This window comes from Anser anser, assembly GCF_964211835.1.
Source record: "Anser anser genome assembly, chromosome: W".
NCBI classification, from domain to species: domain Eukaryota; kingdom Metazoa; phylum Chordata; class Aves; order Anseriformes; family Anatidae; genus Anser; species Anser anser.
In genome coordinates this window covers 15,205,470-15,222,548 of record NC_139731.1, presented here as the reverse complement: position 1 = coordinate 15,222,548, position 17,079 = coordinate 15,205,470, and the positions used below count along the sequence as shown (strand labels likewise).

General features: G+C 45.5%; 1 protein-coding gene across 7 annotated transcripts in view; it reads right to left on the bottom strand.

Annotated features, from left to right (window-relative positions):
- Positions 1–17,079, bottom strand: part of LOC310888631 (netrin receptor DCC) — a 414,661-nt gene that overhangs the window by 312,264 nt on the left and 85,318 nt on the right. For 3 of the 7 annotated variants that reach the window (XM_083815522.1, XM_083815523.1, XM_083815524.1), the window contains exon 2: positions 1,108–1,309. The exons of 3 other annotated variants lie outside the window; for them this stretch is intronic. In XM_083815522.1, the coding sequence (XP_083671648.1) occupies positions 1,108–1,191 (84 nt within the window). In that variant the 5' untranslated portion in view covers positions 1,192–1,309. Of the gene's footprint in view, positions 1–1,107; positions 1,310–4,729; positions 4,847–17,079 lie in introns of those variants that run through there. One more of the 7 variants, XM_083815527.1, reaches the window with a different exon arrangement.

The following is a 17,079-nucleotide window of genomic DNA, read 5'->3' as shown; positions in this document are numbered from 1 at the left end:
TCTTAGCGCAGCTACAGAGAAGCAAATCGTGCAGGAACACACCTCCCATGAAAGCTAGATTATTATTTTTTTTCCCAGTGAGAGCTTTGTCAGCTGCAAATACGAGATGAAATACCTGGAATTGCATATGCATTACCGTACTTTGCAGCCTGCCCGCGTCACATGGGAATTGCTTGACAGACTGAAGAGTGAACTAATGGGAAGAAAACCCCCTGCACAGCTCAAGACCCCCATTTCCTTGTCAATTCCTCCCTGTTCCTGCCCTTATCCTACCGCATCCTCCTTCGTTTTCTCTCATTCTGCAGCAACTGCCCCGAAATGCAGCAAGGACACGAGGCGGTGCCAGCTCTAAAATAGAAAAAACCCTCCCCGGGACGGAGCTGCATACATAATTTATGCTGCGTGCTGTTCCAGAAGGCCTCGTGCGCAGCCCTGCATTTTGATATTAAATGGACCTGATTAGTTCGGTACTTTATCAAGCCCCAGTCAGCAATAATCAGCTAATAAAAGTTTAATGGCGTATGGCCCCAAAGTCGCACCAACGTGATTTTACTCGGTTACATCAATAAAGACAACACATAAGGGATTCTCTCCAGCGTAGCCTCAGGAAGTTATTAACTACCACGTGTGGCGCACACATTTCTACAAGTTAAGAGCAGCTTAAAAGAGAAAAGTACTAAATTTAAGCTTACAGTTTTCACATTAAGCTAATTTCAACAAAAATTAAAGGGTTCGAACCAAATTAACTCTGGAAAATTCCTGCTTTTAAAGCGTCACTGAGTTCTTGGGTTCTTATATTTTTGTGGGGTATGTTTCACGCTTCCCCCAATCCTCACAGATATTCACAGGTAACATGAAAAAGCTCATGTAAAAATCTCTAAAGAGAGCACCTTTAAATTATTTAAGTTCAAATATAAATGTTGTTAAGTTCTCTGCCCCAGAGGAGGTTTTGAAATATCTCCCTTGACTGATATTAAAATCGCAGGCTTATCAATGGACATAGCCATTTAACCACTCGAGTGCCTTCGGATGTCGAACAGAAACCCTGGGAATTGACATTTATTCACCCCAAGAACACACAATTTGGACTTTTTTCCCCGCTCTTACCGCTTCGGAGGTCACGGCGGGGATTCCTCGAAAACGGGTCGCTGCTGGCATTTGCCAAACCGCACTCAGCGAAGGATTTGGCATTTCGAGCGACAGTTTAGCTGCCGGGCAATTTGCATCATGCCACACGCGTCCCGGGATTCGTGTCAAAGCACAAACCGGCTCGCTAACCCTTCCCGAGTGTCAGGAAGCACCGCGAGACCTGAATAAAGGGCGGCAGCCAGGCTGAAGTGGAGTCACCTCCATAAAAGCAGGGCTTTCTATAAATATTACACATAATAATAATAAATAAATGTCATATTATATATACAATATTTATTATATATAAGTATTGCATATAAAATGTATTATATATAACATACTGCATATATTATATATTACACACAATATGTTATATACTATATATAATTATATACTATATATAATTATATATAGCAATATATATATAAATTTATATAAATTCTAACGGTCCCATATTGCTCAGACTGACCGATTCCTTCCGGGTGTTTCCCAGCTAGCAGAAAACCCTGATTTAAGAGATTTGTAGGGATCTATTGGCTATTGCTCTTACCTATCGAAGCTATCATCTATTGCCCTTACCTATCGAAGGCACTCTTTGAAGAGCTCCAGCCAAACCTACGGGCACAGATGGTGACTCAAGTAGCGTAGGACTGGTTTGTAATCCTTCCAGCTTCAAAGGAGCAGAATTACTAGATCAAAACGCTTCGTAAAAGGAATAAAGAAAAATATCCATATGCACACTATATAATTATAGGTGCGTGATTAGTGTAAAAAAAAGTCCATTCAGCATTTTTGCAATACATCTCCTGGCAGTTGCTATATAAAGAGGGCTAAGTATTTATTTTGCTGTAAGTTTTAACCTACAGCAAGGCTTGAAAATCAGCTTTAAAATATGCATTTCTCTGAAGTCTAATCCACCCAAGCGGGAAAGCCTACACGTTGTGCAAGCCTTGAGATCAGAGGGCTGGGGTGCCTCTCCTCCAAAGAGGGGCCGAGGGTGCTCAGCCTGGAGAAGAGAATTCGGGGGTACCGGGGAGGGTGGAAGAAACCAAAACAAGCAGAAGACATCCCTCAAGTCCCTTGGAAGTAAGGGATTGATCAGTGGGCTGTAATAACCTTTAGCACCTTTGCCATTGACCTTCATTTCCATCACGTATATTCCAATTTCCCAACACTCACTTGCAACACCTGTATGAAGCAGGTAAATATTATCGGCCCCAGGAGAATAACAGGGAAATTGAGGCTCAGTGAGATGTCTTTCCTGAAAAAAGACACACCAATACTGGAACAAGGCCTTGTTGGCTCCAATCACCGTTCTCAGCAGCACCTTGTGCATCTCACTCACTGCCCTGGGTCATTTAACCTCGGTGCCCCATATGCTCCCATTCAGCAGCAGTGCATCCTACAACAAATATTCCTCCTTCAGTCCTCCCAGACAACATTAAATAACACTGAAGAACGGGTTCACAAAGCATTTTCATCCAAAGCAGGTGGAAGTGACCACGTTTGGGGCCAGACAGGACTTCAGAGCACACAGCTTACACCCTCCACTAAGGGCAGCCAGCAGCACGCACCAGCACAAGGCCGGGAAGTGTTTTCAAAGCAGCCCTTCGAGCAATAAACACGCTCGAATACTCCGGCCTCCCACATAATATCAAGTCACCCGCTCTTTTCCATGTAAATTACAGGTTAGGACCACTCTGACTCCGCATTAGGCAACGCACAAACACCCTTTTAAAGCGGGGGGAGGAGATTCCCATCCCTGGTTCCCAAGTACGAGGCGATGTTGTAAATAAAGGAGTTAAAATAAAGGAGCTCCACTAAATTACAGTGGTGTAACTGGAGGAAAATGGGAGCACCTATTGTTATATTAAATGTGAAGGGAGCATACTCACGAGCATTTGGAGATCAGGGAAAAAAAGCAGGGCATTACAGGTTTAACAACAATTACCTGTCCTCAGGTTCTCAGCTCCTTGAGCCACATTCCTGCCACCTGGTCACAAATCTTTGAGATTTTAATTATGAAAAACCTGTATGAACCGCACTCAAGACTCATGTTTCTCCCCCCCCATACGTACTCCGACAGTTTTATCGCTAAATTATTTAATACAACGTATTTGGAAACACGCACAGGATTCCATGCAGGTATTTCCTGGGCCGATACCACAAAGCACTGCAGAAGCTATACGCGTGATTCAGGAGCCTTGTGACAAATCCTGCCAAAAGGAGCAGCTGAAGAAGTACTGAATTTGAAGAGCAGCCATCAAATTACATCTACATCCAGCAACAGTCCTTGCTGTGAACACTGCACAGTCTGGGCTATCCATGCCCCAGTATTCACACCAGTTACTGGATCATTCGGAAGAGTACGGGGGGGAAAAAAAACCTTCATTAATGAAGATATTCAGAAGTTACTCACCCTTCACAAGTTTTTATGGGAAAAGTTGGTTATCTAGGAAGAACAGAAGGGGTTTTTTTTTAACCTAGCAGAAGTGTCAGGCAACAATAGGAATTTCAATAGGGAAAGCAAACCACAGGTTACCTGGAGAAGTACAGCATCTGAAGGAACAGACCCACGTGGCAGTACCTCCCACACAATACTTGAAAACTGCTGGTTTGGTCAGCCTGTTCTGGTTGCGTCACCTACAGAAACCTTAGCACACGATGGAGTGAGCCCTGGTCAAAGCAGGAAAGCACCGCACCAGGTATCAGGTGTGTCTGTAATCAAAAAACCAAACCCCTACCTGCCTTGCACAGCTTTCAGGCTGAACAGAAATAAAGCGCAGACGCACAACGCCATCCTCATTTTGAAGGCGGTTTGCTAAAACAATCCGTCACAAGCTCAAACAGACTGGAGTTCACCATTTAATTCCTTACTCGTCCTAAGAACCCTTCCTTCCTAAATCAGAGGCAACGAAAAGATGAACAGAAAGCTGCCATTAAGCAGTCTCAAAACTACAAAATTGCAGAATCAGCATTTTGTTCAAGACATTAATTATAACAGAAAGAAAGCAGGGGTAGGGATGGGGGGGAAGGAGCATTACTGGCACACCAGAACTACATTCCTTTACATATATCCTCTAAAATATATCCCCTAAAAAAAGAAAAAAACTGTTTTCCAGCTTTTGATCTAGGCTGCCATACAGAGAGAGCACAGCCAGCCCCATTTTCCAGCATCTAGGCCCGCTGCAAACGCAAACTCCCCTCCCAAACACAACTGTGGCAGCCCAGAGCCACGCCAAGGATTCAGGCCAGGTAAGGTTTCAGCGAGGATCTGTTTTCTAAGGCTGAGCTCAGGCTCCAAAACCACTGAGCGTTACATGGGCGAAAGACGATGGGTGGAAAATTCTGCCTTTCAGGTGACATTTTGCAGGAGTTCAACTGAAATCCGTTGTTGTTGTGCTTCGGAAACGAAAAGGGCAACGAAGAGCGGCGTGGTTAAGAAGGGATCTAGAGATTAGCATAATCAATCATGAAGCTTTACTGGAAACACGAACAACTCCGCAAAGGGTTGGGTAAGGGAGAAGCCCAAAGGGAGAAGCGGTAAGGGAGAAGCCCAATGAACCACATGGAAAGACGACCTCGTCATGGGAACACTCACGTTTTATTTTATCAACTTATTTGCCTTGATCGCTTCGGTTTTTGGTTCAAGAGCTCTCAATTCCCAGGCGTTTCTGCGCAGTCCCTCCTGCAACGCAACCGAGGTCGCAGATGGAGCCTCCCAGACACCAGATACAAATGAGATAAAGGGGGAAAAAAAGGATAGAATTAACATTCAATAGATTAACCACTGTGCCCAGTGCCCTGAAAAAAAAGCTGTTTAAGCTTGGAACTTAGCAGATGCGTTCCTGACATATTTGTGTTTCTAGAGATTGAGTAGAACGAGCAAAAAAATGAAAATAAAATAATGTTCGTACTTCCCAGTTTCGGGAACCCTGGTCCTTCAGCACAAAGGCATCCAAGTTGATAAAACGGAAACTATTGGAGTTTATTTTACAATGTTGAAAGATATCCAATGACACTGGAGATCACACCGCAAAGAAGAGGTATTTTAAACATCTTGGCTACTTCGAGATTTTATCCAACGCATGTAAAATGCTGTGGTTTCAACAGGTATTTTCTGATCTAATTAGATTTCTTCAGACTTGTTAAAGGTTTTACCTCCTAGCTCTCCCCAAATAAACTTTAGGAGTTCCGGGACTGTAACAAAATTGCTATTAAAAACCTGACACCTCCTTTGGCTGAAGGTGCATCAGCTCTGGAAAAAACGAAGACATGAAGGACTTATCTAGTGCGTGTTGCATTTCTTCATGCAGCCACAAGTTTACAGAGATCAAACCTGCAGATAGAAATAATATAATGCAGTTTATAATTATTTTCTTCTTAATTCAGGACACGCGCTCATTAATTTATGTATTTCATCAGGAAATACCTGGGGGAAAAAAAAGGTATTTTAAATACGAAAAACCAAGCTCAATTCGTTTCCAGATTGTCAGTAAAAGTGCTTAATGTCACCTATCGTGGCAGATGGATTGCGGCCAAGTAAGAGGCAGACGGTGTGACAACTACTGTCAGCCGATGCGCTTTCTGTAAAGTAACCTCCAGAACAACGCGGGCATTTTTAACTCTCGAGGACTTTGTGGCTTCGAGAAAGGTGTAATGGAGAAAAGCTCCGAAGATGGTTTTAGGGGTGGTGCCACCTTCTGCTGTTACGCGTGGAAAAGCGGTTGGGGATGTTCATCCCAAAGCAGCGAACCTATTTTAGGAGGAGTTCAAAAGAACAAAGTCAAGGCACTGAAAAAGCAAGATGGTTTTAAGGAGGAAAGGTGGCTTAGGAAGCCAGCGATGCATCCTCCTGATTTAGGAGTCACCTGGCGGCGTTAACACCCTCCAGCAGAAGCCAGCTCCCTCGCAGGCAGCCTTGGGAGAGGAGTGAAGGACGAGCCTAAGCAAATGGAGATATCCTCCGTCCTCGCGTGGCATCTGGGGCAGGAACGAAACCCATCATTAGCCCGGCAGCGTGCGAGCGGCCGACGAGAAGGGAGATTATTGCAGATCTCCATGGTTATTAATCCCATCACAAAAGCAAAGGGGTCAAGCTCGTTGCATGCCGGCAGCGTTTCTGGAGCTCCGGAACAAAGATGCTGAGCAAAAAGCAGTCCTGCCCTCCGAGCCCCAGTCCTTTAAGATCCCGGGGTAAAGACCACTGGCATCTCCGGGCTTTCCAACAGTGCCATACTAATATTTCTTATTTCTTTTCAAGACCTGAGGCTTCACTACCCTTTGAGATTTTCACTTTCACGCTGCCTTTGTTACAAAAATATTTTTGATCTGAAGCCATCGCACTGAAGACCTTTAGCCTCCCTTTTAAGAGAGGCTCAGGAGCGAAGGGAGCTGTCTCCTACCACCCCATCCGCGAGCATTTTTCATCTGGGAAAACACATTAAAAAAGGGAAATAGAAGTGTCAAATGATATTTAGGTCGAGAGGAACCTTCCCAGCTTTAATTACAGGCTGCGAGCCTCCACCGAGTCACTTAGCTCTCGCTGGGATTTAGGAGGACGCGCTCATTGAGCAGAGTTTGCACCACTTAAAAATGCTTCAGTGGGAGTTGAATATTCGTGATTTACTACGTGGATTTTGGCTTCGGGACATCCCCTCTCCCAAACTATTTGGGGGCTAGAGGAGGATGCAACACATTTGCCGCCAGTCCGAGCAAAAGCAGCAAAGTCAAGCACAGAGGTCGGTGTTACTGGTTCGGTGGTTACTGCAGGAGGAAGGGACGTACGGCCCTAACGTACCTGGTGTTTGCCTCCACGTGCCTGGTTAGTTCGTGTCCTCCCTGACTTCATATTCCCACTGTAAGACTTTTTTTTAACGTTTATGATTATTGAACCGCTGAACTTGAGATAGCGATTTTTTTAAATGAGAAAAAGGTGAAGGAAAGAAAATCGAAAATGAAAGGTTGCCTAAAAGGAAAAGGAGAAAGCATCACCAGGCAAAAAGAAAACTGTAAATACAGTATCCTTGAATAACCTTGTTAGAAAATTGCATAAAATAAGCCCATGTATGTAATCCTGTTACAACCCGTTTGCTTACAGGCTTTATGCACAGAGGAACTGTGTAATGAGATTAAAGCACAAACACGCCTGGCTGCGGCTCGCCGAATGGGATGGTCTTATAAAAAAACTAAAACAAAAGGCCTAAAATGGACAGATAGCGCGTTATCTACTTTTAAAGTCGAGAGCAATTAAGCAGGAACACTGTGTGGTAACACTAATGCAGCCCCACTTCCCTGCTTTCTGGCTCAGCTCCCCTAGCTTCGCTTCTTAACGTGATTGCGTGTGTTATTTAGGTCTCAGAGGTACGCAAAGCGGCTAATTGCTCCTCTGCCCTCGAGGAGCGGGTCTCCGGAAAACGTGGTTTGTCCCTTTTTGGCCTTGAAATAGCACCACACTGTCAACTCATCTCCAAGGAGGATTTTCTGGGGTCTTGAAAACAACACCGCAAGCATCAATCCTCTCCTTCCTTACTTTCAATCGACTTTCCACACAAATAGTGTTCCGTGACAATTACATGTCCGTCTAACACCTACCTCACAAGCTGTACAGCACAGGAACAGAGCAGAGCTGAGACTGCCAGCCTGCTCTGACCATCTCCTTCGGGATCCCCATCCCACAAGGTCCTCCACGTTCTTTATTTAGGATGCTGACCACCCTAAGGTCACGAGCTGCGTTGTTTCCTGCACTCAAACAGCCAGCAGCTATCACACCAACTTCAAACCTGCGGGTTTCACAGTTATTCTTCAATCCTATCACCTTGGGATGTCACATATTGCTCCTCAAACATCCTCCGTGCTCAGGAAAACTCAGTATCCTGCCAAAACAAATGGGTATTCCTAATCCCACGCTAAATCCCTGGCCCTGGCAAAGCAGCACATCCCCTCCCTCCCACCCAGCTCTTGTTTTCCCCGACACCTGCAGGCATCGCAGTGGTTCTGCCGTCTCTATTTCCCTTTTACACCTACCACGCTGGGATAACAACCCGAGCAGACGTGGGATTGCCGAGGTCCCAACAGCCAGGCACCTACCCACGAGCATCACTCCTTCCCGCAAACTTCGACCCTTTCCCATTAGGGTCTGGAAGGGATCGGAGGGAAAAATCTGGAGTTACAAACCCAGCTCTCATTTAGCAGCACTGAAGAGCAGTCGGTTCTTTTTGAAGCTCTTCTTCCCCCTGCTACCCGTTTTACCTGACATCCAGCTCGAGTTCCATCAATATATTTATTTGTACAGTAAATACTCCCCGCAGCCCGGTGGAAATAGAGTCTTGCAGATCATCGCGGAGCTGCTCCGATCTAATTTTTTATTTTGGCCTAAAGTACTCGGAAAGAATGTAAAAGCAATTAACTAGCAGGAGCCAGAGCCTCTCATCAACTTAAATTCACCCTGGGCAGGGCCATCCGAGATCTCTCAGCAGTTGCCTCTCTTCCATTTATCACAATCGGCCTGCTCTGCTGCTGAACATTTCTGAGGGCAGAATTTATTCCCTGCATAAACTGAGGGAATGCCCTCAATATTGCTTGGTAACAGTACCATAAAGCATGCTCGAGGTTCTGTAAAACAGCTCTGGGGCGTTGTTACACCGAACCCAGCTATATTACGCTAAGTTTAGCCACCTTTCGGTGACTTGAAGTTATAAAGAGATGTAAAGGAGCAAGACGAGAGTAAATAATTTGGGTTTTATCTTTTTAAGTCAGCCTGACTTGCATCAGATTTTGCTGTTTGCTGGGTAACTTCAGCTTTGTCCTTCAGCCTCTAGTCCTGAGCTGAAAGTAAGCAAGTGATATGCGCCAGAGAACACATTAAATAGCATTTACGGATAAAAAAAGCACTCCTACCACCTCCTCAGTGGGCTGCAGAAAGCCTGCTGCACTCAAAATCCATTTGCAAGGGGAAAAGAGTTCAAAAGCCATGCTACGAGCATCACTGTGGACGCGGAGCTCTGGCTGGAGATACACAGTTGCTGATAGCAAAACTTCTCTAAATGAAAACCAAGGCAGCAGAAATAGGCATGACAGCAGGGTTTAGTTCTGACCTCCACCTCGGGTCAGCATTTGAGAGTCACTCCAGATCAGCTACATGTTAGAGAAGCTCTAGGGCTGCGAAGTCAACGGCATTAGACCTGCTACGATCTCCCACACAGATCAGGGCTACGTGAAACCCTACCGAATGAGTCCAGCTTCTCTGATCCGAGTTTGGCCCACGAATGCAACAGGTGAAAATCCTCAGCGAGGCCACGACGGTGCACAGGCGGCTTTAATCCTCATTGGAAGCACAGAGGCATCCCGCAGATCAACCCGCCTGCGCCGCGGCCAAGATAATCCTTCATTTGAGCTGCTTATCGGAGATCCACCCCGCTGTTTGGATAGGAGGATTTAGCTCTTCAGGGACTGTTCTTCGAGATACCGAGCTGCTCCCGACGGACACTCAGCCTCCTCGGCTCTTAACGAAGCCAGCAGCGGAGGAGCTGCCCAGAGCCTGGCACGAGCACGACAGGACCACGCAGGATGAGGAGCCCCAGGAGCCTGGCACTGAGGGCAGCCTAAAAGCGAGCCACTTCACCAACCCACAGCTCTGCCAAAGGAGACACTTCAGCATAAAAGGTAGAATTTAAAAAAAACCAATACAGGCAAGAGCATTTTCACATCATAATATAAAACATTCCTAATATACACGGGGAAAAACAAGGTTGCTAAAAGGGTATGAAGTCCGAATCCATCTCTTCCCCATAAAACGAGCTTTAAACTCAGCCCTACCCGTCCACGTTTCCCTGTGAGGTCTTCTGCCACATTGCAATCTTCTTTTTCAAATATTTCATTTGAGGAACTTCCTGCAATGTAGTTGCCACGCAGCTTCTGCATTCTGAAACTTTACTAACTCCTAGGGGAGTTCAGCAACCCATTCGGTTGTCTTCCATATGCCCACCGATATTTAAGAAGCGACAGTGCCGCTTTTAAATGCGGAGTGGTGTCATTTAGATGTCTTATGCGTTTGCCTAGAACAGCAAAATATTAAGCACCGCACAGCCACGGATTTCAGAGAAATTCGTATGCTGTTACTAAACGTTGAGTTCTGTGCAAGTTACTACTTGGTGCCAAGCAGTAAGCAAACACATCAAAGAAGATCATTTAGAAAATCAGCTCCGAAGATGAAAATGCCCTGGAAGAGCAGTTTTTAGGACTGGGCACTGAAGTTACCGGTCTCAACAAACAGCCTTGATTTATCCTCTGCACTGCATTGCCAGGCAATTCGCTCCAAGCCTCCGCAGGAGCCTGCTTTGTCACCTCTAAAATACAAGTGACAATGGAAATCCAGGCAAAGTAATTAAAGTTCTACATGAAGATTAATAATGAAGATACCTGCTCATTACTAACACCTTGTTGGCACTTACTGAGCTGTCACTTGCCCTGGTAACCAGGCTGTAGGGACACATTTGAGGAGCATTTTCCCCGAACTGACCCAACTTTTCAAGTGCAACGCAGTTACAAGGAGACAATTTTCAAGTGCGTTCGGTATTTCAGCGTGACATTAAGAACAAAATTCGGATGACCTTCTCCGGACACGCTGCCTTAGTTAAATGCTTCCAGAAGAGGTGACAGGAGCTTGTGATCCAGGCTGCTGAGAAGCAAGCTGATGACAACGACCTGAGCATAGGCAAAATTACAAATAAACAAGACGATGAATTCCCTGGGAAAGAAAACAAGTGAAGAGACACGGCAGTAGTTGAATTAGGATCCTGTCAAGGGACTGTCATGTATTCTGTACTCTTTTGGCAAGGAGTGAGGGAAGCGAGGTTGACACGACAGCAGGAAAACGCGTTTGGATTTTAAGAGACAAACTATTGACACCCGCCCTCCGCTGTCAGACACGGCACGGTGCTGGACTTCTGATCTTCGGGCAGCTATGCAGATACGTTCAGCAGATTTAAGTCCCTTGGGGCTTTAAGCACCCCCCGAGCACCACATGATGCTGATCAACTTGCATGGAGCCCCCTCCTAATCAATAGGAAAATGCAGTTTGGGGGGTAATTAGTATACCTGAAGCATGATGACAACTCTATATCCCGCATAAGGCACGTTTCCACATACACTTTGGGGTGTTTTGAATAAAAGTCATCACGATTACTGCGACAAACTGCTACAAGACTCCCAGGCAGCCTTCCTGCAACTGCTGGATCCATCATCCCGCAGAGGAGACCTAGGCAACAGCATCGATCCCGTTTCTGAAGGGTACCGCAGCAGGCTGGATTAAAATTTAACTACTCCCATTATCCCTAATCAATTAAGTCTTTAATCACGTTACACCCGCCATATGACATCCCAAATCAAGTCAAGGGAAGATTTGGAGGCAGGGAGCAAACGAGATTCCGACAAAGCATGGCCAGGCAGCAGTCAGTTAAAAATACATATATATATATCTTCCTTCGGGCCGGTGGCTCCGCAGTTTTGAACCTGCTGTATGGCATTTCATCCATTTCCCATCGAGTTGGGCTCACAATTCCTCTCATCCTACATTTACGATGTCCTTTCATTGTCTTCCCTGCCCACCAGCGCAGCGACGCATGAGCAAGTAGAGAGCTGAGCCAGTAGAAAGCAGGAAAAAAGTTGGACGGACCACAACTTACGGTTACAATCTCCTCCTGGGTGAAAAATACCTCCTCACACCCTAAGTTATTAGAAGAAACTTGTCATTAGCTTGTACAACATTAGTTATTTTAAGGCAGCCCGCGCCAATGACAATTTGAGCTATCGCGCTACAAAGCTTACACGGCGAGCAGCACGTTTTTACTAAACAAACTCATTATTTTGAGTGGCACCGTGCTTCCCTTCGCCTAACAGGCTACATTTGATCACGCAAACAGAAACCCAAACAGCGCTATCCGCCTCGTCAACGCTGACAGCTTAAGCTTCGGTTCAGCTTCGCTGCAAACAGGGACCAAATTAAAAATTCAGCTGAAAACAAGCTTCTCCTTTCCCTAAGATGCTCATCAACTGATGGGTAAGCAAAGAACGAGGCAACCAGGTTGGTAAACTCGGAGGGAATAAATAAGAGGGAAGCGTTACTGTTCTGCATGGGGTATATTCTGCCACTTCGGGGACAGCGTTTCCTCGCCCCTGCCTCTCACCTGGAAGAGAGATTCCTTCCTCTCGAAACAGAAAAGGAAATCTCTCATTTGTTTCCGAGTTCTGCTCTCCTGGGTTTAAATTGTTTTCTTTTTGGAACAGGAAATCAAGTGCAGGCTACGTTGCTCGCGGAGCCAGCCAGCTTCCTTGTCCCCAGGACCTAAACGTACCTTTAACCCAAACAATCCCATTTTCACACTTTGGGGGGAACAGAACAGCTGCCAGTCTGCAAATCCCTCGTCCTAGCAGTTAGGCATCACCAGCTGCAGCACAGCACCAGCACAAGCTGTCCTAAGAGAAGCGGCCAAAAAAGTCACCTAGTCTCTTCCTGGGAAGTCTTTTATTCCAAGTCAGGGAAGTTCAGGGATTCCACCCTACAACCAATACTGGGGAAAACGAGGGAAAAGAAGAGAAGATTAGAGGAAATAGCAACAAACTATGGCTTACCGGTAATTCCCTGCACCCCTGCCTCTTACACACATCCTTTGACAAGGAAAAGGTGCGTTTTCCCCGGGTACATTTGTTTTATTGTGATCTAACCCGAGCTCTGGGTCAAATTCACTACAACCACAAACAAACAAACCCCGTGCTTCTGGGGATGCAAGCTCAAGAAACTCAGTACCCTTCCCAGGAAGGGATTTTAGCTCCACCTAAATCACCCCGCGCTGCGCCACAAGGACGCGCTGCCTGCGTTGCCTCCGTGCTGATATAAATCTTTGTGTTTAATTGAATAAGGTATGAGATATTTTAGCGGGGAGAGGGAACAGGATCCTTGCTTGTTATGGTCACCGAATTAAATTCTATTCCCAGTCACGCCATCGCAATTGGTTTTAATTTCAAGTCAATGAGGCAACTATCTACCCTTACCCCATCAAAGGGGATAAAGTTTAGCATAAGTGAGTGCAGAACGTAACCCAGAGGATTTACCACCGATCTACAAAGCCACGAGAGCAGAATTTGATCTTGATTCTCACCCCACAGAGGCTGGAAACGCCGCAGCCATGCCAGTTATTTCAGGCACTCCAGCCAGAAGGGTTGTTTTTTTTTTTTAAACACGCTTCTCCCCGTTTTAAAACCCCGAGCCGCGTTTGCCAGCAAGGAGGAGCGCGGGGAAAAGATTGAGTAAACACCCTAATTGGTGTGATCGCATATTTTCCGCATTGTGAGAAGTGACAGCGGTAACGCTGACCGATCCCTGCCAGCGAAGTGTCAAGGCAGCCTCGGAACAATGTATTTCATAATGAACCAACTCTGAATACAAAGCCGAGCAGGGAAAAGCAGAAATCAAGTGCGAATGAGGAAGTATAAACACTTCTGATTAAGGGCCAATAGCACCAGCTGGAGCAGGCAGCCTAGCAGGACTGCTGGAGCAGAGGGGTCAGCTCCACCGGTGACAGGCTTGGCAGCACAGCCTCGTTAACGGCGAGACAAAACCTCATTTGCTCACAAATTTCAGAGGATGTTTCGCAGGCATCCACGGCAAATTGGTGCTAGCGTTATGAAATGGCGTTTAGCCCTGACTTCCTGGCACCCGGCCCCAAAACAAGCCCTGACCGCGCCGATCGGGATCGCGGCGGGCCAGCAAAGCGCACGGGAGAGGCGGGTGCTCCGAGGCACTCGCGGCAAAACCGAGGCAAGCAACGCGGAGAGGAATGTGTGACAGCTTCCCAAAAAAAGCCCTCCTGCAGGGGCTCTCCCCACCGTGTGCCACCCACCTCAAGAACTGGTCTTCAGCAAGGAGGGAGCAGCTCAACGCTGAACTTTCCAGCTCCACTCAAAAGCAGGATTGTCAGCAACGCCATTTCTAGAAAGTCTTCCTTAAGCAGGTCTTAATTAGACTGCTAAAAAGTTAAACACGTAAATATTTTGTATTTTTATATTATTAACTTCATAAATACATCCAAATGACATCCTCCTACAGAAGGTGCTTTACCAGAAATCTCATTTTTAACATCAAATGCTTGATTTCTGGTCTCCAAAGGTCGACACCCAAGCTCCGCAACTCTGCTTTGCGGTTATACTTCAGAGCTTCCAAATTCACGCAGGACTTCAACGAGTAAGTATATGGGAATTAAAGGACTGTTTGCCAGCGAAGTGATCGTGAACTACCAGCCAACCATCTCTCCTTCTTCCTACTGCAACGCCAAATGAGGTAAAATTGGACTCTGCAGTCTCTGTGGAGATTTTCATCAACCTTAATTTAGCACCTGAACCGCAGTCAGTGGGCAGATCCTCGGCAGGTACCAACAGGGATAGCTCTGCTGCATAGCAATTACTGAGGCAGCGGAGGTCTACAAATAAAAACAGATCGGACTGCCATTACCTGAAGCACACCGACAATAAAACCCTTCGTGGTGCTTTGCCTTTTCTCCTTCGTGCTTCCCCCTGGCTCACCCGCAAAGTTTTAAGTTTATTAATTTACCTGAAGGGTCCTGAAAACAGCGTGAAATTTTCCAAGACACTCAGATGTCCATTTTCCAGAACCCGGTATTTCACATAACCACTTGCTTCCCAAAGCTTTTTGAAGTAAACATCTGCAAAAGCTGTAAGAAAAATTGCTCTCCCTATTTATAGGAGACCCAATTTGAGAAAAAAAAAAACAAGTTCTGCCAGCATATGAAGCTGGTTTCCTTTTAAGTGCATTTCTTTCTATTAAAAGAATGAGTAAATAATCGGTGAACCAAGTCTGGGAATGACTGAGTACTGATTATAAAGGGTAATTTATAGCTCTTAGCACTTTTGTTTCATTTACTCAAAAGTCTATTAATGACTGCAATCAGCTGTGCATTATATTAAGAAAACAACTAAGCAGCACCAACAACATTAAATATATTTTTATACATGTTGGTTCCGTGTTTTCCTTATTGGTACAAGTTTTCTTGCAGCCTCCTGAGGGAGGTTTATTCCAGTGATTATTTGAATTTATCTAGAATCCTGGAAAAAACAAGCAAGCCATGCAGCTGCACACAGACCCTTTCATAATAAGGCCTGTAGCTCTGTAAAGACATTTCTCTTGGGGACAAAACCTTAGATTTCTAAGCTAGTATTTGCATCCTCTTACCAAAAAGACTCGAACTGGAGGCTTGTTTGCTCTTACGAGCCTGGCAGAGCATCTGAGAAACGCAGCAACTTATTCATCTTCTCCTAACAGCGGTAAGAAAGTTAGATCAGAAGCCTTCACTGCGAGCATTTTTAATATAAAAATACTTCTGGATGAACGTTTGCAACTGGAAAGAACTTTGTTGTGTGAAGTCTGGATTAAAACAGAGCTGGGGAAGCGAGGAAAATTGTATTAAGGTAAAGACAGAAGCCGCCAGCGCTCTCCAAATCACACCGTGCACATTTGTAACCACCAAGCTGGTAGGGGGAAAACAGGGGCAGAGAAACTTCACACTGCTCACAGCAAAGCAAGGATCCAGGTTGCACCTGCCCAGAGGCAGACGCAAGGGACAGAGAAGACCGGGATAAGTGAACTGAGCTGTTTTAATCAGGGCACTGGGATCAATTAATTGGAGCAAGGATTAAGAAAAAAAATGAATGGGTAATTTATTAGAGAGACAGTCTCGGTGGCTCAATCTCCGGACAGGGAATTGAGCGTCTTTCCACGTACTCCAGTGAGAGTCTTAAGTAACTCTGAATTGGTCAATAAATACCCATTTAAAAAAATAATAAATGGTGTTGCACAAGGAAGCCGTGCCCCCTGGCTACAGGGCTGCAAGTTCAAATACGAGCTTTTCCGCAGTGACACCGAACAACCCACTTGTCTCCCATTCCCCACCCCACCATAATTAAAACAGGGGAAAATCACTTACTCATCCTGTCCTCTTCTCCAACATACATTTAGACAGCAAACTCTTCTAGGTAGGGAAACCCTCACGTGTAGTACACTAAGAATTACACGCTTTGTAGGACCACAGATAACTTTTTTCAGTTTGGGATCTGGATGCACAAGGAGCAGCCTGAGCTGTGCTAGGGCAATGCACAGCCCTGCAGAAGGGACCTGTTCTGTTGTTTCTTTACTTCAGCTTCCCCAACTCCATAATCTCCGAAGAAACCCACTGGATCTGCTATTACGCTCTGAAACACAACAGAGTTTGTATGGTTTTGAAGAAGAGACGATAAATCCGCTCCTGCAGCTCAACGTACCTTTGCCTGAAAGGTCAGGGAGATTTAGAGACTCTTGATTTTTGTCTTTGCTAAATTACAGAAAAAAACAGAGCTTAAGCACAAACCAAGAGATTATTAGAAAAGGTATAAAAAAATCAAACCTCTGAACTTCTGTTTGATATTTGTGTCCACACTCAAGCCACACAACAGGATCAGGTCATTTTTCTCGCTCTTTTTTCCCCAATCTTTCTAAGGGTATCATACTGCATGCCCTGAATCTGAACAGCCCTCCACCACAGGAGGACTAAATTCCAGGCCTGGGCTTTGATTCCACCTGTAAATTAAACTAGCAGGTAACAAAATACATTACAGGTAGCAAAATGCATGATCAAGTGGTGCATGTCCTTGCACAGCTCCACAGGCAAGCCTCAACACCGACAGCTAATTTGTAAATAGCATTTAAAAGGATTAAGCAACACGAAGGGATCCCACTTCGGTAACAGATTTGTTCTGTCTGGTCACCGGCACTCCAATTTCCTCCTTAAAAGGTTCAGCGAATTTCTATTTGCTCCTCCATTTCTGGCACCACGCAAATATTATGAAATGGTTTAATGCCACATGCGAGCTCCTAACGCTTTTTCTGCCTTCGCCAAGATAGTC